Source organism: Cystoisospora suis, assembly GCF_002600585.1.
Source record: "Cystoisospora suis strain Wien I chromosome Unknown contig_6195, whole genome shotgun sequence".
Taxonomy (NCBI): Eukaryota; Apicomplexa; class Conoidasida; order Eucoccidiorida; family Sarcocystidae; genus Cystoisospora; species Cystoisospora suis.
The window spans coordinates 923-27,703 of NW_027158984.1; the positions used below are offsets into that span (position 1 = coordinate 923).

General features: G+C 45.5%; 4 protein-coding genes across 4 annotated transcripts in view; 2 read left to right on the plus strand and 2 right to left on the minus strand.

Moving 5' to 3' along the window:
* CSUI_009859 (uncharacterized protein) overlaps positions 1-2,957 on the minus strand; it is a gene marked incomplete at its 3' end in the record, with an annotated part of 3,841 nt that extends 884 nt beyond the window's left edge. Inside the window, exon 1 of the mRNA XM_068069968.1 lies at positions 617-2,957. Coding sequence (XP_067918053.1) covers positions 617-2,287 — 1,671 coding nt within the window. The remainder of the gene's footprint in view (positions 1-616) is intronic.
* Positions 2,958-4,156: 1,199 nt separating this feature from the next.
* CSUI_009860 (dual specificity catalytic domain-containing protein) lies at positions 4,157-18,439 on the minus strand. The gene is made up of 7 exons (XM_068069969.1): positions 10,693-18,439; positions 9,094-9,205; positions 8,572-8,651; positions 7,459-7,556; positions 6,592-6,725; positions 5,533-5,600; positions 4,157-4,996 (listed from the first exon to the last, which is right to left on the minus strand). Exon 1 carries the CDS (start codon positions 16,991-16,993, stop codon positions 11,861-11,863), a length of 5,133 nt encoding a protein of 1,710 aa, XP_067918054.1. The 5' UTR covers positions 16,994-18,439; the 3' UTR covers positions 4,157-4,996; positions 5,533-5,600; positions 6,592-6,725; positions 7,459-7,556; positions 8,572-8,651; positions 9,094-9,205; positions 10,693-11,860.
* Positions 18,440-18,617: 178 nt separating this feature from the next.
* On the plus strand, positions 18,618-21,584 carry CSUI_009861 (uncharacterized protein). The gene is made up of 3 exons (XM_068069970.1): positions 18,618-19,171; positions 20,223-20,390; positions 21,127-21,584. The coding sequence occupies exons 1-3, from the start codon at positions 18,935-18,937 to the stop codon at positions 21,208-21,210; spliced, it is 489 nt and encodes a 162-aa protein (XP_067918055.1). The 5' UTR covers positions 18,618-18,934; the 3' UTR covers positions 21,211-21,584.
* A 1,671-nt stretch (positions 21,585-23,255) lies between these two features.
* Positions 23,256-26,781, plus strand: part of CSUI_009862 (coatomer delta) — a gene marked incomplete at its 3' end in the record, with an annotated part of 3,849 nt that continues 323 nt past the window's right edge. Inside the window, exons 1-2 of the mRNA XM_068069971.1 lie at positions 23,256-25,403; positions 25,980-26,128. Of these exons, the coding sequence (XP_067918056.1) occupies positions 25,277-25,403; positions 25,980-26,128 (276 nt within the window). The 5' untranslated portion in view covers positions 23,256-25,276. The remainder of the gene's footprint in view (positions 25,404-25,979; positions 26,129-26,781) is intronic.

The window sequence follows — 26,781 nt, forward strand, 5'->3', positions numbered from 1 at the left end:
TCAGTCGCCGTACTGCAGAAACGCACACGAACACGCCACGCAGCTGCGCAGTCGGCAAGATATGTCTTCAACAGGGGAGGTAGGCAGGCGGATGCACTGTGGAACCGTAGTGATTGCTCTGATCTCTGCTGCTTACGAACGAGTGCAGTCCTCACGCCCCGTACCCATATCCCCGTCCCGCGTGCCTCCGTAACTGTCTGCTAGACAACAAAACAAAATTGAACGTGGTACCCCGTGTCGCAGCAGAAGATACGTAAGTGAATCGGTAGTAAACGTAACGTTGACCAGCAACTGTATCCAAGCAAACCTTTTTTAGGTAACAAGATGGGAAGTAGGCGTGCGACCGAGCTACCGACTGCACAGTTTTAAGCGGCAACTGTTCTGTCGTAATGTCCGCAAGAACGGCGACTTTGGCCACGGAGCCCCGGGTAGGTGTGCAGCCAGGCCTCCAGAAAAGAGATTAGCAGCCTGTGTGGGCCGCTCGCGCGCCACTGCTCTCTTGTACACCTTACACACAGTTCACTTCCTTTGGGCATTCGCATTGACTCATGTCTCTTGCGATGAAGGAAGCCGTCTTCATTTCTTACTTGAGATGACTTGCTTTGGTACTACTCACTTGGGTCCACGCGGCATGGAGGAGTAAGTTGTACTTGGCCACACAGTCCATCTGTACTCTGGGAGGCCAAAGGGCGACCACTCCGATGGGAGCTGTACAATAAAGATCTCGAAGCTCTTCTAGAAGCTTCCCGACTAAACCACTTCCTCCTCCTTCACTGGTATTAGAAAGCAGGAGAAAGCCTGAGCATTTCCAGTTACCGTCATGCCTTTCGAGCTGCCTCCGTATTTTCTCTAGCGTGCTCTTCAGCAGAGGAGGCTTTTCTCTCTCCAAGCCACAAACTTCGGACTCATATGCTGTTCGGGTTGCCTCGAAACCCTCTAGGGTAGCAAAAGAAACGACTGGAGTCCGTCCGACCGAAGGGGACGCTCGCTCTTTCTCTTTCCATGCGTTCCGACAGAGAGATTCCTGATCTCTCGCGGACGCCGATTGACTGTATTCTGAAATCTCGTACGTTAAACTCTTTTCTACGTTCGTCATGATCGTATGCTGTTGTGCCCTCTCACATAACTGGCCTGAATGAACCGAAGCTCGACCCGGAGCATCATGTGGTTCCCCAGTCTGTACTGGGGTCCCTCTTGGACGAAGATCGTTCCCCCTGTAGCATTTGTCACCAGCGGGAAGATGAGTTTGTCTACATTTTCTTCTATCCGTAAAGACCGGGTCTTTCTGTGGTTTCGAAGAATCCCCCTGACAAGCCAGATTATTTTCTACTTTGGTGTAAGAAGTGTGTGATTCCAAGAGAGTGGGCAGTTCGTGTGGTCCCGTGTCGTGACGAGCGAGACGTGCGTTCGTGACGCCCTCAGGTCTCTTATCAGTGCTCGCTTGAGCGACTGCCGCCTCCGTCCTCCTGGTGTTTTTTCCCTGGATGGAGAATGAAGATCTTCGACAACCGGGGTAGGGAAGACTGCGCTGCTTTCTGAACGACGAACCGAAGTAGGACGCAGCGAAGGTATCACTGCTCTTGTGGAACGAACGGGTCCACAGTAACCTCGAGATACGCTGCGGCATAACAGCGGATGAACCTGAGGTGTTGTTGGATTTTCTCAACAGGGCTGAATTTATTTGCTTTTCACGGGACGTCCCCGCGTTGAGAGGAGTTTCATGGTAACTATCGTAAGAGTCTATTGCTTCCCGCTTGAGGCTGCCGTCTACAACAGAGTTCTGTTCAGCACAAGGAAAAAGTTGATGATCAGAAGGGAGGGCAGGTGAGTGAGACGGACCAGCTACACAGAAATCAGGCGAAAAGAGACTGCCTGTCTCTGTTGTGAGAGTCTTGAGGCTCCGGGAGTCGTCGTTCACTAATAGACACCGTGCAAAGAAGTGCCTGCTCTCTCGGCATCCCCTAGGAAAATCTCTATCACTAAGAAAGGAGGACGACAGAGGAAAGGAACTGAGATCAGCTTCTTCCAGACGCGAATTTCCTGGCGTACACCAAGCAGAATCCTGTGAATGGCCCACTCCACCAGGCCCAAGAAGAGTAGACCAGTAGTGAAGCTGTTCCTGAGGGGACAGGTGATCCTCACTTGAGAGGGTCTCCGGAGACAGTCCGGCAAACAGCGAAGCACTGTAGAGGGAGAGAGATCTCGATGAGAGAAGAACGGGATACAAGTAACCAGCCATTTGACAACCATGTGAACCCACATGGACTGGGAGAGGAGTGGAAGCCATTTCGAGATTATCCGTCCTCTCCGTGCGAATTGAAGCTTGTGGAAGTAAAGACTCATGCCCTCTCTGATTTACATACTTCACAGTCAAAAGAAATCATCCGTTCTCCTGGCTTTCCCCCTGAAAACTGGCGAAAATAGCGAGTGTGGCGGCCCGAAAAAGGACGCTGTCAGCTTCTGAAAGCTCTAGCTGGCGAAGAGGCAAGTGGACGTACAAAGACCGAAATTCACACCATCAGCGCTGAAAAGAAGCTTCTTCACTCGCTTTTCACCGGAGATGGCGGACGACCACATGCGGACTGGCACACCACACACACAAGACGACAGGTGGACGGTAGAGGAATGCAGTTTAGAGAGAGCGATGCAAAAGAAATCTGCATCAGTCCTGGCGAGAGTCTGATACCAGATGGGAAGAGATCATTGAAAAGAAGACTGTTAGAAGGAGTCCATTGCCAAGCTGGTGCAGATCTCTCAGGGAACAGTTGCATGCAATCTGACTACAGTTCCTGAAGAGCGATGTCTCTCAAGTCCAAGCTTCGATGACCAGGATTGTCTGACCGTACAGACCGCTGCAGACTTTGCAAAGGAGAATAGTATGACAGGCTTTGAGTGTAATTGACGATGGAAACTGACATCGATGCTAAGCATGCTGGGTAACGCAAAAAGCCTTGGAGATAAAAAGGAAATGAATAGATCAAGGACACGCACTGCCTTCCGAGCGAAGCTGCTCGAGAAACCTGCTTTCTGATAGCTTCCCATGAGACACCCCCGCTTTTTCTGAGGCACCCCCGGAAGAGGTAGGTGTAGTACATTGCCAAGACCGGAAAAGAAGGAGATACACCTCACTGGTGTGAAACTGATAAACTGAAGTAACTGGTGTCGCGGGTTTCAGCCCGGGACGAGAATGGCTGGCCGACAGGGCTCCTGTCATCATCAAGGTGACAACAATACGAGAGCGCACAGACAGACTGAGAACCCTCCGTCAGGTTTCCTCTACCGTCTGAGAATGTTTTTCATGCCGCAGAGAAATCTTTCTCAGCGACAAAGTGCTGCCGTGAAGACCTGTCCGACTGTTGAATTGCCTCTCATTTAGAAACAACAAAACCGACAGTCTCTAGCCGAGCCGGTTGCATCTGTAGGCATACGTCCCTTCCGCCTAGATCATTCTTTCTCCGTGCTCGGCGTCACTGATCTCTGATCCTCCGGTAACTGAAGTGCAGAGCGGAAAGAAAGGTGCCTTTTCGCGCGAGGCTCATACCTGTCTGTAATGTAACTTCCCGGACGCTTTGTACGACATCCGACGGTCCACCTAATACAGTGAAGCTATTTGGGCTGCCTATAGGTATATCTTTTACATTCCTGGTAGCTTCATGTACATAATAGAAGAAAGGGCAAGGCTGCCTACGACTCTACCACATTCCTAGTAGCAAACAAGTCACGCCTTAGCATACACGGGCCACCACGGTAGTGGTGTAGTGAGCGGTCCAAAAGACGAACATCTTTTTTTTGAGACCAACTATATCGGAGAATACTCTCCTACACGTCCCGCGAAGTGTGCAATCAGCAACACAGAATGATAGATAAAAAGAAAGACGCAGCGGAGTCCAGGGACAAGTGAGAAGAGATCGGGAGCAAGACTACTCGAGGTGTACCTACGCTCCAAGCAAGAGGGACAACGAAAAGAACTGAATAAACGTACCTCCACACGACGTTGTCCTATGCAAAATAGTTCCCTATGCAGATATATAAGTGTCAAATACACGGAAATCTCTTGAAGCAAGAAGTTTCTTGATCTGCTTGCAAATCTATTCAATCTCAGTTTGGTGAGGGAAGAAGAGCGAAGGTAGTCCCCTCAGTGACTTAGTTTTAAGAAATCCGTTCTTCTTTTTTCAGCCAAAGAGATCGATCTTAAGCAAAGAAGTTCCTTCAGCAAATCTATTCGACTATAAGCCGAGAAGAGGGAATATACGAGAAGACCATTCATACGACCCCCACTCAAGCATCTATCTGTCTTCCTCTCTGTTATTCTCCCTCTCACCTTCCTCCTTTACAACAAGGGGACCGAACTCCCAGACGGTTGAGGCACAAAAAAAGTCAAACAATCGACGTCTATCTTGATGGAATATCTTCCGTCTTTCATCTTCTATCGATCGAGATCTTTCAAAAACGATCAGATAATGCAAGCTGACACATGAAACGGACTATCTTTCAGGTTCATCTTTTCTCAATCGAGATCTTACACATGCACTCGATGGATGAAAGAAAGCGAAAAGACAAGAAGAAATCTCCAGAGAGTTTCTCCACCGAGAGATTAACGTCACAGTGGTAACACCACCATGAAGAAATCCCCCTATAGAAGATTCCTGCAGCTTCCTGAATATAAGGCGGAGAAGGGGGAGTGAAGGATGTCGGAAGTTTAGACTCCTCGTGTATCTTGTTTTTCCAGAGAAACAGAAGACAACCTTTTTCTTTCTTTCTCCTACTTTCCATCTCGCATTCAAATAAGAGAGAAAGAAGAAAAGAAAGTTCACTAAGTTCTTTTTTCTCTTTTTCACGGCAGGTTAGGAAGGAGATTTCAGCAGGCAGTTGGCCTAGATAACTTTTCTCTTTCCGCTGATAGATTCCGCCCTGTCATTCAAGTTCTTTTGTTTGCCAGAGACCATCATTCAAGTACGTGTACGTCTCGATGCAAATTCCTTTGTTTTCTTTGCGGCTGGAAACAAATTCACGCACACAGACAAGAAAAGAAAGAAAGAAGAGAGGAAAAAAGTAAGAAGAGAGAGCAGGCAATGATCTCTTCTTCATGAAAAGCTAATGCCCTGGGACAAGAAGACATACCTCGGAAGTCTTCGATGGACAATACAATGTGGAATACGATCTCCTTCACATACGTACAGGCTACACCTCTCTCTCTCTATATAGATAGGTTTCCATATATATGTACGTAGATTCTCACTCTCTACATATGCATGTATACATCCTGACAGTCGTATAAACAAAGAGCGGTGGACTTCTAGAAGATTGAAATATTTGTCTTGATGTAGGCTGAAGCTGTTTCTCACAGGAGACAGATCCTCGTAAAAGAAGGACCTGTTCATAGAAGCACATACGTACAGTAAAAGATACGAAAACAAGCGGGTAGAGAGGCTAAGCCGAATAGATGATTAGAGGTATTTCACCTTCACCGCAGGTAGACAGACACCGCTGCTAAAAAGTTGACCAGGAGGTGTACATACACCCCCCACTTACATTTGTTCAGTTGACATTGTTGCCACGCCAATAGCGCATGCATTCAATTTTCCCTCTGCTGTCACTTGCTGCATGTACAAGAGGGACAGATGAAAAGAAAACTTGAGAGAGAGGCAAAGCGAATTAAAGTAAAAGAGAGAACTGAAGAAACGAAGAAGCTCATTGCTCATTACTGTCACTCTCATTTCTCTTGCGCATACAGACAAAGACATCGACATTCTTGACTTATTGGAAAGGCCTCTTCCTAAACAGACTTTTCTCACAGTCGCAAATTTCTGGAGAAGAACACTCTTATCTTCTTTCAAACTAGACGAACGTGGAAGACAGCGCAAGGCAGACAAGCAACGACAGGAAGGACAAGAAGGAAAGAGGATTATCGAAAAAGGATGGAAGAATTACAAGAAGGAGTGCGCGCGATGTGAAAGTACAAAAGAGTCTTAAGGCTTCTTTTTTGGAGAAACCTTATCTTCCTTGATGAGAAGATGCGGGTAGAGAATGGGACTAATGCGGAACAAGAACGAAAGCACGTCATTTTCACCAGAAAGTAAGGTGTATGCACACCTGATCCTAAGCTGACAATGAATGACCACGAGACGGAAACTCACGCCCTACGCATAAGGCACGTCACTACAAAGCTTTATATATATACATACATACGCCTAGTAACGTACACGTAGGATTATATGCATATACGCCCCAGCTTCAATCTCCGTATCTACCTATATCAGGCCCTCTCTCCCTTACGACATCATCATCTGGAATGCATGACGCATGTATAGCTACACTTCTGCATGCTCTATATATATACATATATGTACAAGCTGTATATACACATGTCAGTACTCCAGTGAGCGAGAAGTACGCGACTTCCATTTCTAGAGAGAAGAATTTTCAGACACACAACGTTCCTCTCAGTTGATCCCTTCGATGAAGAAGAAGAAGAGCAAACAACGTGAAAAGCAAAGACAGTCCTAGATGAGTTTCTCCGGAGAAAACGACATATAAAATATATATATACATATGTATGTGGAAGGCAACTTTGTGTGTTGACAGACTCACAACGACATTTCCAGGCTGGACATTTTCCATGCGTCCTCCTGGAGATGTGAGCCCGGGGCACATGATGTTTGAGCCACGTAAGACAAATCCGATTGCCCCTCGATCTACTTGCATCTTCGGCATCATAGACGGATCTAAAGAAAGCGCCGTTTCTCACATTCAGTTATGCAGATCAAAGACAGATACAAAAATAGACTAAAGAGAGATTGACTAAAGATAAACACACGGATAGGTACGCTCCCAGGAGGCGAGCAAACAGGTGTGAACGGTCGGACGAAGAGAAGGAGAGAGAGAGAGAGTGGAGAGCAAGACAGGCAGGCAGGCAGACAGGCAGGCGGCTGTTTGCTATACAGACATATAGGAGTCCGTTATAGGGAATCATAGCAATAAAGTGAAGAACTCAGTTTTCTCTATCCGCATGCATACACATGAAAACTCACGAGGTATGGAAGGCGCTTCTAGCTCTTCTCCCATGCATATATGAAGGTTCGTACATCGATACATATAGCTATGGCTCCATATGTATAGAAGTGCCTGCCACACCTGTACACCACATGTACGACGTCTCGTAAACAGAGAATGTGCACATGTATGAACTTCCTCTCTGTCAATAGAAGAGACAAAGAAAGCTATATACACATACACATACAGATATGGGTTAACGCGTGTTGAGGGCAGAGAGCTGGCTCTGAAGCGAATTGGTGCATATAGATGAAGAGAGATCTATCTATCGATCTATCTCCCTATCTATCGGTCTATCTATCCATCTATCTATCTACCTACCTATCTATCTACCGGTCTATCTATCCATCTGTCTATACGAAGAGACGATGAAAGAAAGAGAGATGTGAGAGAGGTCAGTCTTACAGGAGTGAAGTAGACGGAGAGTAGGTATCCATGGGCCATCTCGCACTTGAAAGAAGAGAGGCTGCGCACCATTCGCTATCATTGTTATGTGTCTCTGACTGGAAGAGATGAAAGATGAGAGAAAAAAATAGAAAATAGGAGATAGGCAAAGTGCAGCCCTTAAGAAAAGAGTTGTTTACATCATCTTCACAGACGATGCGAAACAGATGTTGAAACAGAAAAGGGCCGAAGAGAAAAGAAAGTTCAGAAGAAAGAGAAATGACTTCTCTTCTCCTTCTTTCTCTCTCTTTCTACTGTCTCAATCCTTAGGTCATTTTTACATCCAGATCGATATCTGTCTGTATCTCTCAAGTTCTCTACAGATAGAGAGGTCTTGGGATCTACAAAAGCACGAAGCCTGTCTTCCTTGGTAAGAAAAGAAGAGAGAAATAGAGAGCAAGAGAGAGAGATTAAAAATGGACAGTATCAGCTATCTCCCAGCGAAGAAAAACGACAATGAGAGAGATTCGATGAAAGAGAAAGAAGAAAATACACCAAGTCCTGCATGCACATAAACTTCAGAAATCTTCAAGAAAGGCACACAGAAGGATGGCGAGACAAAAGAGCAGATTCACCAAACGGATATTTCTCATTGGGATAGAAAAAGAAAGAAAGATCGGAGATAGGGAGAGAAGCTTACTCCAAGAAACATCAGGGAGGAGATAAAGACGGCGGAAAAGAGAGGAACGAAGAAAAAAGACCGACAAGAGGAAGAGAGAGACCTACCTACCCATCGTGACTTGCGTTACACAGGAAAAGGAAAGAATCCTAGTCAACACGTAAAGAAAGAGTCCTAATCGACACGTACACGTATTGCTCTACACCTGTATATATGTATAGATACAGACTTATAGGATGACTTGACTCTTACAGATAACTTGAACTATATTCCATATGTACACATACACACACACTGAAGAGAGATCTATAGAGATACGTCTACACTGCATTCACATGATGTCTATACATATGATAGCATAAAAGACGAAGAAATCTGGACTGTATGGGCCGAGGTCTTTTCTTTCTTTCCTTCTTTCTTCGACTGTCTGTTTCAGTTTGTTTCCCGTGCCGTACCATTTGACAAGAGTGAGGGGAGTTTTCTTTGGAAGGATATCGTCGATCACGTTCTCTAGGCGAGGATACTGCTGCAGTATCTACACCCCACACGGAGATAAAGAAAATCGCAAACGAGAGAGGGATGTATGGATACCTATGAAGACCTAATTGTTCGGATTTGTACTATGTATGAATACGTATGCATGCACGGATACGTATGAATACAGGCGCATGTATATGTATGCAGGAATAAGTATCTGCGTATGTATGTATGTATATATACATACGTATAGATGGATGGTCTCAAAAAGAGAGGGGCTATGTCTTTATGGTCCTTCACATGTAGAGCGAAAAAGAAGAGGACAAAACCGGCTATTACAGCTGTGTGAGATATGTGTAGGTAAGAAGAGTTTCCATTGGCATCCACTTTGATATCATCCATCCATACGTCTACATCTATCTAGATACGTGTAGCTGTAGGTACACTGCGACTGTAAACCGAGAGTAAGAAGAGATGGCAATTTTGCTGTCTCTCCATACCTGTGTCCGTATGGCACGCTGAAGTGAAGACTTCGCAATATTCTGTCCGGAGATTTCTTCTAAAGAAAACTTTTTCATCATCTTGGCAAAGAAAAGTACGGAGAAGGGGCAGCTGATGGAGGAGGAGACAGCCGAACGCGGAAGAGAAGCCGATACAAAAAGGAGGGGGAAGAAATAGACGGACAAAGGAGAGAGAAGAAACGACCAAAGAAGAAAAAGTGTATTTCAGCCCAACAGATTGATAGAGAGACAGACTCAAGATAGGCAGACAGATCCACGCAGTCGGTTGAGAGAACGAAGAAGGAACGCGGGGGAGAGGACACCCTGTTTACGACAGAAAGAATGAAGAGAGAGACTTGACGATGAAAAAGAATCTACAGGGAAAGCTCGAAAGACGAAGAGGAGGGAGACAAGAGAAACTTGGGCAGCCAAAGAAGAAGGAAGAAAAGCGCTTCCCAACTTGACCTCCCTCTCCCGGCGTTGGGAGTGGATGAAGGTTTGTAGAGTCTGCTATATCTCCATGTGATTCGCCACCTTTCCTTCTTTTACCATGCCAGATGATGTTCTTCAGGGACGACGATGGAAGAAGCAGAAAGACTTCGGGTCTTAAGACCAACAAGCAGAGATGAAGAGGAGAGAGAAAAGCAAAGGAGGATGTCCCATGATCAGCATCTTTCTTTCTGCCCATTGCATGCGACAGCAGCTTTTCTATTCTCTTCTTTCCTCTTTCAGCTCTCGCTACTGATGCAAGCGAAGAGCACGAGAAAGAGAAGCAAATCTTCTTTCCCATTCTCTCCAACGAGATCTCCTCGGCAAGTGCTCTCGGCTCCTCCTCACCTTCGTAGAAGCACACCTCCACTACCTCGACTCCATGCATACATTCATTATTCGTAGTGTATATCGATGTCGTAGTCGATGTGTCCTAGCAGGTACTACTACAGTCGAAACACCCTACCGCAGTAACCTTACTAGTGGTGGTAGCAGTTGAGTTTCCGGCCGAACGAGGCCTAGTCCACCAGGACCCCCCCTCACGTTCACTCTTAGCGGTACAAGAGCAACTGTAATTCTTGCGAGGTACTACGTTGGAGTAGAAACAGTCGTAGTACCGGTATAGTAATGGGTGCATAGGAATCACAGCAGCATTGAAGATTCGAGTCTAGTAAGAACTGTGGAAAAAACTGAGACATTCTAGCAATAGGAGTAGCAATAGCAGTGATAGGACCTAGGGAAGACCTATAAGGTAAGTATTTTCCTGGCTCTTGAAGAGGAATGAATAGAAGAGGGAGCGAAGAAAACTGGGCGTGTAGCGGTTCATCTTGGATTGTCATGACAGGGACTTCCAGTTCCTAAATTAGATCCTCGTAGGGAGGTCGGGTAAAGTGATCTATCAATGTATGAAGATCTAAACAGTTTGTGTTGAAGATAACAAGGAGGCGGCTGTTATTCTACCTCTACAATTGCTCGACTCACTGTATTATTACCGAGAGAATTGGCGTTAAGTACTCATACTACATAGGTACATATCAGTCTATGGAGAGATTGAAAGACATATATTCAAAGGGAGTGAGACGTGTATCTCCTCCCGTAACATCATCTTACCTACTTCCCAAACATCATCCACCTCAGAGGGACGGAGAAGTATGTGGTTTGTGAAACCCATCTGTCTCAGACGGTAAACTCATGACGAAGAAGAGCAACTCTTTCGTTGGGTGTCCCAGGAAGGCAAGCTCGTCGCCGAATTTGCTATTGACCGAAAACACGGGAACATCGAGAAAAGTAACCTGTTGTTCCAAGTTTCCTCGGCTCTCCGGATAATTTATTCGAGAACTCAAAAAAAACTCCGGTATCAGCTGTACATACACCTTAAAAAACTCCTACATAAGGTGCGTCTACACCGCAAAAAACCCCTATGTCAGGTGTATATACACCGCAGAAAAGTCCTACGTGAGGTGTGCACACACCCCGGAAAACTCTCACGTAAGGTGTAAATACACCTCAGAGAACTCCTAAGTGTGGCGTACATACACCGCAGAGAACTCCCACATGAGGTGTACATACACCCCAGAGAACTCCTATGTGAGTGTCCGTGCACCCGCGTGTACACACTCCGGAAGGATGTCGTAGCATGAGAGGCTGATTACCTCTCATGTGAAAAAATGGCTTGCTTCTCTTTTGTTTCAAAATTCGTTTCGACTGCAACCGACTGCTTACTTTTTCTTCAAGACGTTTTTGACTAAAAAGAAACAACTAACAAGACGGAGTTTGAGAAACGAAAGACTGGAAAAAAGGTGACGGATAGAATTCTTTGGTTCCGTTGGTTCTTCGGGAAAAACCTGTGAATCGAAAGATAAAAAACTCATATCCACCTACAGGTGTCTGTACATACACCTGGTGAAGAACTACATACAAGATTCATATTCTCATACAGCCAAAAAGAAGTAGATCCCCGCTTCTCCTTCTTCCTTTTTCTATTCGACTACCTGCAAAAGAAAGCTGCACGCGTACAGCAGAGGGTGTATATACACCTGACCACCACAACCAGCCCGCAACAGCACAAACACTTCTTTCTCTCCTGTCTCTCCTCTCCTCTGTCCTCGTAGATTGAGAAAACAGCGCTTTGAAGTTCATAGACAAAAAAATCAAAGGAATCAAAGAAAGAACGAAAAAAGAGAGTAAAAGTTCCACGACAGTCACAACTCCGTCTCGTCTGTCATCTGGCGAAGAGAAGTTTTGCTTGGGCGAATATCAGAGATCACAGATCGAGAGACTAGACTGAAGTTCGAATGACAAATGAAGACTTCTCTAGGCTTTCTTCTCCTCTTCCTCGATAAAGTTCTTTCGGCTTCTCAGCCAAGAAGACGCGACGTGTAATAGGACTTTTGAACCTTGCCGAAAAGTTCTCTTGTTCTCTGTCTACGTCAAAAGAGAAAGAAGACGGGTAAGCAGGATATACAAGAGACTCCGATGAGACCTCATCTCCCGAAGAGAGAGTAGCGGTAGGAGGGGTAGAAGGCAACATGAGAGTAGGGCTGGATTCATCTCTCCTTCTTTTCTTCATTGCTGGAACGATGTCTGCATTTACTTCTTGTCTATTCCTCTTTCTCTCACCATGGATTGCAGAAGAAGACGAAGAATCAGGAAGACTGTAATCATTCCTGGGAGGACCACGACTCCGAGAGAAAGACCGAGAAGAAGTTGTCCTATGGATTGGGGGAGATCTTTGCCTTCCTTCTTCATCATTATCTGCGCTATCAAGAGAAGGACTGGGGCTACGTGAATGTCTTCTATTCCTGCTATTGTCCCTCATATATCCATCATAACGACTGTCTACGAAAGAAGAAGAACAAGGTTGTCTTCGCCTTTCTCCTGGAGAAATAGAAGAAGAACACGAAGATGATACGGAAGAAGAGCGGAGAGATCTCCTTCCTCTTGTTCTCTCTCTCATCCCCCTGCTAGACATCCTTGGCGATTTCATAAGACACCTCCTCCCTTCTCCCAGATTCGAATGATATGAACTTCTTTCCCCTTCAAATGGAGATGGACTATCTTCCCTATCTCTTCTTCGCCTTCTACTTCCTCTCTCAATTGAAGAAGTTACAATTGTCTTTCTCGGAGATAGACTTTCGACGGAGAGCCGCTCTAATTCCTCATCTATCTCAGGGCTCACATCGGATCTGTTATGAAGATCGTCACGCCTCATGGAATGAAATGAAGGAGACATTCTTCTTCTCGTTCTTCTTCCTCCTCTACTTTTTGACGAATTCTTCTCTCTTCGTGAAGATAAGAAAGAAGAGGAAGAAGAAACAGATGAAGAACGACAGAGCTGAAGATCATCTCGATTCCCTCGCCTCGTTCTATCTCCTCCTGCCTTCTCCTCCCCTCGTCGATACTTCGATGCAACCGGACGAGATCTACGAGTAGAAAATCTTCTACTTCGTCTCTCTACAGAATTGGAATGAGAAGAAGATGAGGGGGAAACTGAAGAGGATCTTCTTCTTCTTCCACTTGTTCTCTTCGTTTTTTCCTCTTCTGTCGAAGAAGATGAGGATACACTATAAAATCCCCTCCCTCTTCTTCTCCTCCTCCTCAAACTGCGACTTCTTTGAGAGGGTAAATCATCCAGAGAAGACGAAGAAGAATAAGAAGGCGATCTTCCTCTCCTTCTTTTCGCTTGTTGACACGAAGAATCGCACGACTGCATCACACAGGATGAGAAAGAAGGCTTCTTCTCTCCTCGCGTACTCCTACTACGACTCCTCCTACAACTACTACTACGACTACTTCTCCAGGACGACACACTTCTTCTTCTTCTTTCCCCTTCCTTCCCTGTTCCTCTCCCTTCTTCATTCTTTCCTAGCAGTTGGAATCCGCACTGACTTCCCTGTGAAACAGAGACCTCCCTCACAAGAATAACAGCATCTTCTTCTTCTTTCTCGTCATTAGCACTGGGTGTCTCACGTGAGGTAGATTCCCCGTTCTCTAGAAGAGTCTTCTTTCCACTCTTCTCTTCTCTCGTTGCTTCATCACACGCTTGTTGATCTCCCGCTCCTCCTTCGCACGCCTGTCGAGACCGAGGCAGAGACGGCCCCCGTGTATTCTCATGATGCACGGGAGCCTCATCGCTATCCTTCTCATTAGATCTTAAGCCAGTCGCCGAGTGAGACTGCTGTTGAAGTGAGGATAATGAAGAAGAGATAGACGAACATGAAGAAGAAGAAGAGACAGAGAGAGAAGAACCGATTCCATCTTCGGGAGATAGTGAAGACAAGGGCGATCCGGAGGAAGCTTCAGAATGCGTCGTGTTCACTGTGGGTTCTTCTGTTTGGAGAGAAGAGCATTCCGAAGGACTGGGGATGTGAGACGATGAGGGAGATGAAGAAGAACAAGGAGGAGGAAGAGAACGACGAGAAGAAACCGAACGTAGGAAAGTTGGTCGCTTCACAGATCTTCTAAAATGAACAGTCGTCATATTGTTATGATCATCGTGAGACATTCTCTTCAACTCCTCTTTGTCTTCCACGGTCATTCCTCTCTCAGGTGAACCCAACCTATCGGTTCGTATCCCTTCTTCGTCTTCTTTTTCTTTTTCATCTCTGCCGCTCTTCTCCTCTCCTCCATATGCATCTTCGCCAGGGGAAAGTCTTCTTGTCATGGTCTCTTTCAAATCACATCGCGTTGTTTTCCTCATATCTCCATCCGCCCTATCATCCCCCCTAGACGAAATCTTCTTCTCCTCTATACTCATGCTACTACTATTACTACTACTGCTGCTATGACCCATACGATTCGCATGTCGTCGATCATCTTCTTCTCTTCTTCTCCTCTGTTTTTCTTCTTTACCTCGAGTTACTTGTCCTTTTTCCTCCTGCGTCCTCTCTCTCTTATTCTCCTCACCATCTCCTGAATGAAAAGCATCAGAGAGACGAGAAGAACAACAACAAGAAGAACTCTCTTCTCCATCATCTTCTAAAGAGGGGCCTGTCTTCCCGACGATCTCACCTTCTTTCCTTCTTCTTTGCTCACTGTCCCACCTCTTCTTCTCCCTTTCTTCTTCTTCTTTCTCTTCGTCACTTAGACTCTTTTCGCGTGGGGATGAAGACAAGGTACTTGCCGTCTCGTTGAATGCACTCTTCATTCTCACTTCCTTCGGTAGAAATCCTTCTTCACGAGGAGGCACAGAGATATTCTTCTTTTCTTCCAAAGTCACGTCCACACAGAAATCTCGTGTATCTTCTTCTTCCTCTTCTCTCATCATCAACACAACTCCCCCATTCGGAGAATCGACTCTCCCCCCCCCTTTCACATCTGCAGCATCGAGACCTGGTAAGAGAAAAGATTCTTCTTTCATGCTTTTTCTGTTCTCTTCGAGGGAGATCTTCATGCCCCCTACATCCGCTTGTCTCTCTTCTTTCTCATTAGCTAAAGTTTGAACTTCCCCCACAGCATGCCCGATTCCACCCTTCTTCTCATTGTCTGAAATCTTCTTCTCCAACGACGAAAGAGAGGAAGTCCTACCTTCAATGAGGACACCGTTCTTTCTCGCTGCTGGAGAGAAAACGCTAACAGGAGAGAAACCTTGTAATTTCTTGGTCTCTTCCTCCTCTATGTCTTCCTTATTCTTCTCGCCCCCGCTGACACCTAGCACCTGCTTCTCACCGGCTCTTAGGTGGGAAACTGCGGAGGGAAAGAGAGAGGCATCAGCATCTTTCTTTATAGAATCCGGGGAGCGAGAAGAAGATGAACTGGGGAGGTCTCCAGTTTCTCTTCGTGGCCCTTGTTCTTCTCCTTCATCATCTTCTTTAACACGCTTCTTCATCTCGTCTCTTGAGGAAAAAATCTCATCCGCAACGATGGTCTCTCCTATACACACGACATCATCACCCTTTTCGACTCTATTGTCCTCCTCTTCTTTGTCATTCCTTTTTCTCGCTCCTTCTTCTCCTCGTAAAGGAAAAGAGGCCGTAGGCTCTCGGATTTCCACTAAAGACTCGGATGAGCTTTTCGCATTCTCTTTCTTATCATCTTTCCTCACAGTCACACGATTCCTTTCTTCAAGTGAACCCTCACTTTCTTCTTTTCTTCTTCTTCTTCCTTTTTCTCCGCACCCCTCTCCTCCCTGTTCTCCCCCTTCCTCTTCTTCATCTTGTTCTTTTCTATCTTTCTTTCCTAGCCTAATGAGATCAGGCAGTTGTGGACCTACCACCACCATCACGACTCCTTCTCTATCAGCATCTCCTCCTTCTCCCTCTCCTCTTCTTCGTTTCTTTTCATGATTCTCGACGGCTTCCTCATTCTTCTTTTCTTCCTTGTCCTCATCAACAGACTGGCGAAGTGGTAAAGAAGGACCTAGAATTCTCTTTCTCTTCTCAACAGCTCGGAACATGGCTTGAGCTGTCTCTTCCGCATGCAGTTTCTTCCGTCGTAAGGCCAAGAGCATCTCGTAATGTTTTTTCTGTTTCTCTTCATCTTTCTTCTTCTTCTCACTGTACGCAAGAGAATACTCAATGGCGTGAGGAGGGTAGGTCTTCGGATCTTGGAGAAGAGAAGAATGTAGCTCTTTCAATTGCGACATAAAGGCTTCATTGGGCTTAGCAACAGGGCGATTAACACGAACTAACTTGAGAGCTTCGGAGACAGACATTTTGAAGTACTTGATAAGATAGGACATGACCATACTCACCGAACGGGAGACGCCTTGATGGCAATGGACTAACACACTTCCGTTCTCTCGTATACGTGCGCGCTCCATGATGCTCCAGAAGGGTTCGAAATGTTTAGAGAGACTCTCTGTTGAATTGTCCACCATATCTAATCGATAATACTCAAGGGGTCGAACGAAAGAAGAAGAAGACGAGGAAGAAGAGCCTGGAAGGAGATATGCTGGTCTCTGATCAGAAAAAGAAGACGAGGAGGTAGTAGGAGATGTCGTCGTCATGATACTCGTCTTTTCTTCTTCTTCACTTGGGTCTCTTGTTCTCTCCTCCTTCTTGTTGTTCTCCCCCTCTCCTCCATCTCCTGAAAGAGAGCCGTTGAGACATGGTTGAGGGCCTTGCATGCAGCCATTGGATAGACCAGGGAGAGAGGAAGAAAAAGAGGGAGGGAGAGAGGGACCCACAAAGGAACGGTGGGGAGGGGCTTTCTTACGTGAGGGATAAGAAGAAAGAGAAGATTTACAAGACGAGGAAGAAGAAGAAGAGCGATGAAGATGATAGTGAGGAAGACCGCCACTTGCTACCTCAGGTGTACAGTTGATGACATAAGCGATATCTCGCTGTCGAAGAAGAGAAAGGTTCTTCGCAAGATCTTTATCTCCAATGAAGATCCATGAAAACACATCAAAATCTACAGGAGGATATACTAACGAAGTAGATGAGGATGATGAAGATGACGTGCGAGCCATCGGCCGATTTGAAATAGACGGAGACAGAAAATGAAAGAAAAAGAGACACGAAAGAGAGGCGAGATGGAGACGAAAGAGGATGCTTACGAGAGGAGATTCAACAGGGCAAATGATAGATAGGTGGACAGACAAAAGAAGTATCTAAGAAAGGGGATTGGATGTAATCTAAAAGGATGCAAACATATCTACATGGATATACATAAGAAGTATGTATACGTGAGATCTGCTGCAAACCACAGAGAGATGTTGAAGGGAGAAAGGGGGAGAGAGAAGGGGACGAAGAAAAAGGGTCAAAAAGGTAGGACTAATGAAGAAAAGAAGAAAAGTGAGGAAAAACGGAGGGGAAGAGTCGAGCTAAGGAAGAGAAGCCTTGTTGACCGATGGATGAAAAAGAGAAGCAGATGTCCAGAAAGGAAAAGAAGAGAAAAGCAAAAGAGACACCACAAGAAAGAGGTCACTAGGGAATAAAAAGAAGATAAGGAAACCCTATAGCAGAGACGACCACCTTCTTCACAAACCTCTTCTTCTCTCGTGTCTGTCTTCTAATGTTACCGGTCTGCGTGGGACTCCCCGCGGCCCTGCAGAGCCTCTGGCCCACCTCCTCCTTCAACAGGCTGTCTCGAAGGCAAGAAGAAAAAGCCAGAGAAAAGGAAGACACCGTTTGGTGGAAGGACGATGAACAGACTGAAAGACAGATGGAGAGATAGACAGATTGATAGATGAATCGGAACGTGAACAAGCTGGATGCAAGAGGTAACGTGCCTGGAGGGAAACGGGACGGAGTGAGAAAAGAATTCTCCGGAAACGTCACTTCCAACTCATGAAGAAAGGGCGTCTTTGTGGAGAAGACTTAAAGAAGAAACAGGGAAACTTGACGGGAAAGCAATGAAGAAACTTCTCTTTCAGAGGAAGACATGCGAAATTCACGAAGGGAGAAAACAGACGAGCGAACCCGACAGAGGGACTTCCACAGCAAAGAAAAAAAAGCCTTTCCCGGAGACAGAACGACGGAAGTAAGAAAACACTCATGTATGACTCGAAAGAAGGACTAAGATTGTCTCTACGGGAAGACCACTGTAGAGGCTAGAGGTGGTCAACAAAGCGGAGCAAGATGAAACGGAGATGCAAAGGAGGCTCGTCTTCCTGGAAAATTTCCACAAAACACCGGAATAGCTCGCCAAAATTCTTTTAAAAGTTTTAGCTTATCCATTCAAGAAAGAAAAGAAGAATCCCAAGATGAAAACAACAAGAAAACTTTTTCTCAATCGTGAAACAACCATGATTGATGATCTTCCGCTCGACTCGCTTCTCTCCCCTCTCTTTTCGCCTTTCCAAAGCATTCACCACTCAATAGATGATGTAAGAATTCACTGAAGAGTAGAAAGCCGGAGAGAAGTTCTTGCTAATCACCAACAATTCTTCAGCGAAAAAGAAAGGTAATCTTTGTTTGAAACGCGGTCGCTTTCACCGCCTGTTTGGGAAGCCGGGGGAATGAAAACGGGAGAGAGAGAAAGATGAGGGAAAGTCTCCGAGTATAAGGCGAATATCCAGATCCTCTCTCTTCCGTTCTTCTCGTAGCCGTTCTTTGCATGCTTCCTCAATCATCTCGTTCTGACAGCAAGAGAGAAGAGAGAGACCTATCTCAAACACACGAACATCCTGGGCTCGTCTTCTTTCAAGTTCTCCAAGAAGTTGGACTTTCTCGCACATCCATTACTCCTGGTCTGCGGTGTCTTTCTTACCGCAGGCACAGCTTTTCGTCGCCGACACATCACGCGTGTTCTTCCGTTTCCGGCGTTCTTTACATTCTCTCTGTCGAGCCGAAGGCCTGAAGAGCATCGAGTCTTTCTTTCTTTTGTTTTCCGCTTTTAGGGAAGGTTGTTCCACATCGGAGCATTGTTTCCGTCTCTTCTTTCTCCTCGTTCTTTTTGATACGGGAAGATGGCGTTTTCTTCGGTCTCCCGTGGGTTTTCTTCTTTCCTAGTGAAGAAGAGTGAAAAGATGCTTTCTTCTCCTCTTTCCTTCTCACCTGCTTGCCTCGGTTCTTCCTCCTTTTCTCGCATTTTCCAGCGAAGTTTTGGTGCTTACGAAGGTCAGCCAGTCAAGAGCGAAGATCTGATCAAGAAATCGGACGATTGGGTGATCGAAGAAACGAACTTCTGCCTAGGACGTGTCGCGGTAAGAATTCCAAGAGAAGACAAGGAAGCAGGGCGACGAGGAAGGAGGAAGGATGAATAAAGTGTGGAGATGAAGGGGGGACAGATGAAAGAAGTGTATCTTATTCTCTCTCTCTCTCCTCGTCTTCATTTCACCATTGTTTCCACCTGCGATACTTCTCGCTCTTTCCTTCTCCTCCCTCCATATATCAACTCTATCTGTGAGCTTTTCTCTTAGCAAGAGACGTTCGTGTTCTCCTTTCACTTTGTCCCTCTCTAACTCTTACGTTGCGCCGGTGGCGATCGCTCCCTGCCTGGTAGAGAGATAGCCGAAAAACAGACGCTCGCTCCCTTAGCTTGACTTGTGCTTCTGGTCGTGATGTAGTCAGAAGAACGAGAAGAACAGAGAGAGAAAGGGATGAGGGAGAGAAGGAGAAGAAGAAGCGAGAGATTGGGAAGGAAGGACTTTGACGTGTTGTCTCTGGTGCTAGAGGTAGTCTTGGTGTATAGAAAGGAAAGTCTCCCACTGGCTAGGGCCATGCCAAGCGGCTTCACTCTCTCCGGACATATACTACCTCGGTCAGCGAAGGCGTTTCTTATCTCCTTTACACTTTCGGCTCTTTCAAATAGAACAACACACCTATTCGAAAGGAATGCAAAAGGTCTTTCTCCAGCTAGCTTCGACACAGGTAGAGGGAATTCTGTGGGTTATCGTCCATCTTCTTGTGCTTCTTTCATGTGCTCTATAAGGGTGGATCTCGCCTTTCACTATGCAGATTAGCTGCAGGTTGCTTTACTTTGGGTTGCTCTATCTTTCTTAGAGAAAGTCTAGCAGGGAGAGAGCCCAGGTAGGGGGCAAACAGCGAGGACATAAGAGACGTGTATTTGCCTCTTCTTAGCTTTCGCACTGCCCTGATGAACGTCAAGACATCTTTCTTTCTTTCTATTTACTCTGTATTTCTCTGTCGACAAGTAGGCGTTTTGTTTTCTTCCGAAAATGAGAGAAGAGAGCTGACCTCCCCAGTGCTTTTTCATTCATTTCTCTCTCTGTGTCTCTTTCTCCTCCTATGCAGCCGGTTCGCTTCAAGGAGACCGATGACCTAGCACATCGTGTCCTCCATCTTATGGATTCTCAGCTGGTTAAAATGCACACAAGGCTGAGGGATGGCACATGCATTCCTGTTATGGGGCTGTATATCCTTGACGTCGTAGATAAGCCGACTCCCCTTCACCAGTGTATGGTACGTCTTTTTCACATACATTTCGACACAAAACTCTATCGAGCGTGGCGTAAGAGAAGAAGAAACAAGCCCTCGTCGATACACGTGGAACCGACTTCACACGTGTGTATCTCAATTCAAATACACTCGACTGTGTTTCTGCCTGCACAGCCAACCACTTCTGACTGTACGTACCATGTGCGCTTATAAGTCTTCCTCAATAAAGAGCGCCTGCATATGTCGATAGAGACGAGCGAGAGAAGAGAGAGACAGAGAGGCGTAGAGTGTGTGGATGTTTTGGCTGAGAAAGGGAGAGAGGAGTGCAGTAGGGCGTGATTTCTCTTCTCCGTGCATGTGTGAGGAAGCTCAATGGACAATAGACACGTCAGGGAAAGTGGTTTGATCCAGAGACGACGGTCGCCTCTTTCTCTTCTTTCTTCATCTTCCTGTTTGAGGAGGATAAATCTGGCTTTTTTCTGTCTGTGTGTGTGTCTCTTCTGTAACGATGGGTTCCTTACTCGCTGTTGATATCTGTATCAATCTCTGAGTATCTATCTACTGGCTGTTGACGTGTCTTCTATCTCTTCTTCATCTCTATAGTTGTTCCTCTTAGTCGAGGAATCCCTTATGTTTCAAGTCGTGGCTTAACTTTCTCTCCTCGTTTTTTCTCCTTCTTGCTTTCTTCTCTTTACAAGGGGTCTAGAGAGAAAGAAAGAAGTCATCTTATGCGCGCCCCTCCTGTCGTTTTTGTCTTCAGGAGACGCCCCTGCTGAAGTGGACGTGGGATCACACGTATTCTGAAGCTTATGAAGAGAAGAAGAATCCAGAGACAAAGAAGTAGAGAGAAAACATTGCTAGTGAAAAAGAGAAAGAGGAAACGAGGAAGAAGAAAAAGAAAAGTTCAGTAGAGATAGAGAGAAGGAGCAGGTGGTGAACCTCTCATCTTTGTAACGGGTAGCGTGTCCTTCATAGGAATGAAGAAACTAAGAAGAAAGACGACATGCCCTAGAAACAATGGTGGGCAGTACGGGTGAAAAGAGAAGGAAAGGATGCTTAAGAGAGAGAGAAGACAGCAGAAAGATTGAAGATGATGATTGACAGAAAAGAAGAAGAAAAGAGAGAGAGATCAGATCTACTGATCTTTCTCTCTCTTTCTTCTGTATCGATAGATACGTTGATTACCAGTGTACATACATCTACACTTGAGATCGGGCTGCTATGGTGGTGTGCTTTCCTTCTTTCTGTCTTCGTGAACTTTGAATTGCATGCAAGAAAGAAAGAATGAAAGATAGACAAATCAATGAACTGAATCTTTCTCTGTCAGATTTCTCTCCCGACGACGTCCTCAGCTGCTCTCTGTTTGCAGGCGACTCTGCAGCTCTCTTTCGCCGTGTCCTCCGGTCGTAGTCTTCTTGTGCTTGCACATGTCACTTCCCCGCCACCCTGTTTTTGTTCCCAGCGTCTCCTCTTTCTAGTGTCTTTCTCTCCTACGAAAACGGTGATTTCGCGATGGCATGGGTGGAGGTCTTTCAAGGAGAGAGAGAGAGAAGGAAGAGCCCCTGAAGGGACAAAATAAGGAGAGATGAGTGAATGGATGGATTAGGGTCACGGTTTGTTAGTCTAGCTAATCTTCCTTACTTCAGTCCGAGAAATGGAGGATTCTCGTTTCGCGATGAAAAGATAATACTTCGCTTTGATGATCTGTGAATGTGTCATATGTACAACAAAGACGACAATTACAGTGTAGGTACACCTCAAGAAGCAATCAGGGTGTATGTTCACCCCTCGGATAGACGGAATCACGGGTCCACACACTCACATTACAGGCTAAAGTGGTTAAAGACAGGGAGATGTTCTTTTTTTGACATAGATACATTGAGAATAATAGAAAAGAGGATTTTGAGAAACAGAAGACAGATCGGTGGCCTCAGGAAACTTCTTGCCTTTTGTCCCGTCTGGCTGTGAAAGCTTATACTGCCATCTCTCGTTGATGCGCTTGTACAACAATACACATGGTCAGACTCGAGATCTGCGACGACGTATATCATGAAAGATTTGAGTAATGATAAGAAGAGGCAGAAACATAAGAAGGTTTCATATAAGGAACGTTCCCGACGACAGAAGAAAAGAACTCACGTACTATAACAAGGGTGTGGTGTGATCTGTCGCAGTTTCAAGTGAGATAGTCTTAATTTTCTCCGAGTTCCTCACATTTCCCAAACTGGCTGATTGCTTGTCAAGAGTGTGCGTTTCTCCACAATACGCAAGCACTCTAGTGCTTCCGTAGAATGAGCTTTGCCTGTCGTTGATACCGGCTTCAGGTGAGATTCTTAGGTTCAGGGGTTAGTCATTTCACTATTTGATCTTGATGACGAGGACACCCGGCACCCAGCTTCAGATCTTACCCTTTACATAGACTTCACACGCCGTATTCGGGTGTATGTACATTCAAGTTGAGAGGGAAGTAGAGATGAGAATGTTTTTCTTGGGTTCGCCACTCGCGAACAGGTTTTCTCGCCAGTTAGATATCGCCTCCTTTTTCAGAATTACCATCTGGAAAGTTCTTCCTCCTTTCCAGAGAAACTCAGGGGACTACTTTCTTTTCGTTGCGTTACCTTACGTGCTTGTTACTAGCAGCTAGGGATTTTTCTCTTTCTTCTCTCTATTTCGCGCTTCTTCCTTGTTCGGTTGAAACGTGTTTGAGGTAAGAACCATAGACTGAGAGAGAACATAAAGCTGTCTCACTATCTTATCTTATCCCTTGACAAGAGAAGTCTCAAGAGGTGGTGTCTTCTGTCTCCACATGGAAATGAAGCGCTGGAGCCAAGTTGAGCGAAGAAGAATATGTTCTTTGCATCCGCAACCCTTCTGGATGACAATGGAGAATGTTTGCATCCTTCCTAACAAGAAGGTGGCCTTATATATCTCGACTTCAAGAGGTCATTCTCTTTCCTACAGCACCTCGTGCTGGAGGGCTAGATCCAACGGAGAAACACCCCGCATACATACTCAGATCTCTCTCTCTCGATGTCTCTTCCTCTTCGTTATTTCCTTCGAGCTTTATACACGTAGCCGCTGTAGTTTGCCAAGTCCTAGAGTCTTTTCCCGCTGGAAAAGAAACGAGGTGCTGTAGGAAAGAGAATGATCTCTTAAAGTCTATCCTGGCGACGGCTGGAGATAAAAGGCAAAGGAAGAATGCTTTCCCGCGCAAGCAACATACACCCCAACTCTGCCATGAGTACCAGAATGTCCGTAGACTTCTTGGAAGCTCAAAAGAATACCGAATGAAGAAACAGACGAGAGAAAGATAGACACAAGAGGACTCCCAGTCAGCTCCAATGGATATCAGAGCTATGGCAAAAAGCAGCAAAAGCGAGCGAGAGAAATCCATATCAAATGCGGCGTTCAAACCCTTCCCATACTACGTATTGCATCCCTCATGGTCTACCTACTGCTGTGATCCCTTACTCTCTCCAGCCATCTGCATGTGTTTCTTTTTTCTTCTCTCTCTGTTGAGTGTCTAGGTTTCTTTCTCACTCTTTCTATGGTAAATAAGAACTTCTTCTCCGTCTGTTTTCGTAAGAATCCTATCATCTTACGATTCTTGTTCTCTTAAACTCGGAAAAGTCTTTCTGTTGGAGCCGACTGAGCTTTCCGCTGTACCTTGTCGTCCTCCATGTTTCGACCCCGTTCATTCAGCATCTTCGCCACACCTTAACTCTTCTTTTCCTCCTCTCCTGTGCAACCGCAACCCTTTTCTCTTCTTTCAGAAGTTTCATTCTTCCGTTCTTATGGTTCTTCGTTCGGAATCTATCGTTTTCATCCAGCATCTTTCCTTCTTTTTGGGAGGGTGGCAAGGCCTCTTCTCTGGCTTCCTCAATCGTAGCCGAAAGCTCCTGTAGGATAGAGGACTGAAGGAGAGTGAAGGTAGACTGTAGTAGATGATTCTTCGTCGTCTCGAAGTGGAAGAGAGGGATAAAGAAGAAGAAAGTCTGAAGACATATAGCCTATGTGGCGTAGTTGCACGGGAAGAGCCTTCAACATTGTGACGTAGGCTCTCTCTTTCCGGGTGTACGGGCACGCTGATAAGCATTTCTTCTTGTTTTTTTCTCCAACCTATCTCCCATGCCTCTTTTTCGTTTTCCTACGTCGTTTAGTTTGAAATGGTCTGGTCTCCTTGGACTTCATGCTGCTTCGCTCTCCCTTCGGAGTAGGAGTCCGCGTGATTGATAAAGCTGAACAAGAATTCATCGATCCGAGGAACTTATTCTGTTCTAACGCCGCTCTCTTTCAACAGGATACTACCTACACATTCACACGAGTCGCTTCTTTCTTCTGATGCCTTCTTTGCTTTCCTGGTCTGCCCAGGATCCGCCTCAGATGTCCATACACCTCATACCTTCAGTCGCCTACCTCAGCAGATTCCTCGGAACATCTCCCATAGCACATCTTCCACAAGTTTCCATCAGTTCACCTTTTTTTTAAAGACAAGTCACTCCCCTCTATCTCCTTTTTGTTTTCTCTCTTCTTTCTCTCCCCTTCTCGTCAAAATTTGGATGAGAGGGGTCATGTCAAAGACTACCGCCTGAACTCGACACTTTCTTTCCTAACGAGAGATTCCCTTCTTCCTTTCGACCAACTCTCTCCAAGCAAACTCCTCTACACTGTAGCCCATATAAAAGAATACCTTTCCTGCGAGTACTTCTCTTCTTTCTGAACAGAAACCTTCACGCTAAAAAGTTCGGACTTCCTTTGTGTCTCCGATCTTCTCTTCTCGGCTATCTTATTCTATCTCTCTTGAAGAGATATCATCGAGAAGCCTTCAAAAGGGGAGACCAGAGGTCCTTGGCAAACTCTTCTGTTTATCTCGTATCTCCTTCTATTGGTCTTTTTCTTTTACAAGGAAGATGACGGTCATTAGCGCGTGTATTCTGAGCCGGCAGAAGCCTCTGCTGGCTCGGCAGTTTGTCGAGATCTCTAAAGTTCGTATTGAGGGATTGATGAATGCTTTTCTCAAACTTGTTGAGAATGCTGGTCAGTCTCTCTCTTTCTCTTTCTTTCTCTTTCTCGAACTCCTCTCTTCGGGCGTGCTTGTCTTGTGGAGTTCGCTTTCTCTTCTCTATGTCTTCTTCGAGAGACTAAAGATTTTCCAGTCGGTGTATTCGACTTACTGTCTTCGCTCTCTCTCTCTCTGTTGGCTTGAAAAGACTATATCTCAGGAGAAACGTTGTATGGGCGGGTCGGTACTACTTGTGAATACTATCAGAATGACGGCTCTTACAAATTGCGATTCTCTCTCTGTGTTTGCATGTGTCTTCTCTTCTTTCTTTTCATGCATCAGCTTCTTATTCTTTCCGAACCGCTCATCCAGCGAAGGAGATCATGCATGCATGTCTTCCTAGAGAGATTGTGTATCAATATGTATGAATGTATTTATGCGTATGTATGTATGCGTATGTTTGAATATTCTTGTACGTACGTATGAATATGTGTGTATGTATGAAGTGTATGGATGTATCTATGTGTGAGATGCATGGGTGTATTTGTACGAAGCGAATGATAGTTTCCTTCTTTTCCTTTCTTCTCGTCGTGCTTGTTTTTTTGTCTCAGGAGCAGGAGATCATACCTACGTGGAATCGGATTGCGTTCGCTATGTCTATCAGCCTTTGGAGAGTTTATACCTCGTCCTCTTAACTACAAAGAAAAGTAATATCCTAGAAGATCTACAGACTTTGCGTGTCTTTGCTACCATTGTCCAGGTAAGAAGAACCGAAAGAAGAAAAAGACACTCGTGATGAGCGGATTGAAAGCTATCTCGAAGAAAAGAAAGAGAGAGGAGGGGGAGCAAAGGGGCGTCAGTGTGTTCAGGCGATAGGCAATGTCAAGTAAAGCAGAGGAAACGAAAGATATTCATCTATCTTCAGTCAGTCAGTGTATCGATGTCCAATCTATTCATCTACCTATCTATGCAGTCTATCTATTTACCTTTTTTCAATCATTTCTGTATTTATCTCTCTCCAGTCTATCTGTTCATCTATCTTAGATGTGAATGACACGCCGGAGTTTTCACGGGGTGCTTCGGTACTTTTAGGGGGGAAGAGGGGGAGAAGAAAAAGAAGAAGACGGTACCAAAGAGGAGAAGAAGAACAACAACAGCTTCAGTCAGAAGGCTTCACAAGTTTTCTTCGTTGATACGCCGCTTATGTACAAGCGATGAGATATGTATATATGGGTAGACAAGCCTCACCTATAGGTGTACGTATATCCATTCATATGCATACACGTAAGTCGTGTACCTTGTCAGCTGTAAAGCTCCATATCATCTGCTATTTCTTCTTACCTCACGTCTCTGGAGCTATACACATATATCCGTTTGTATTGTATAAGTATCTATCCATCCATCTCTCTCTCT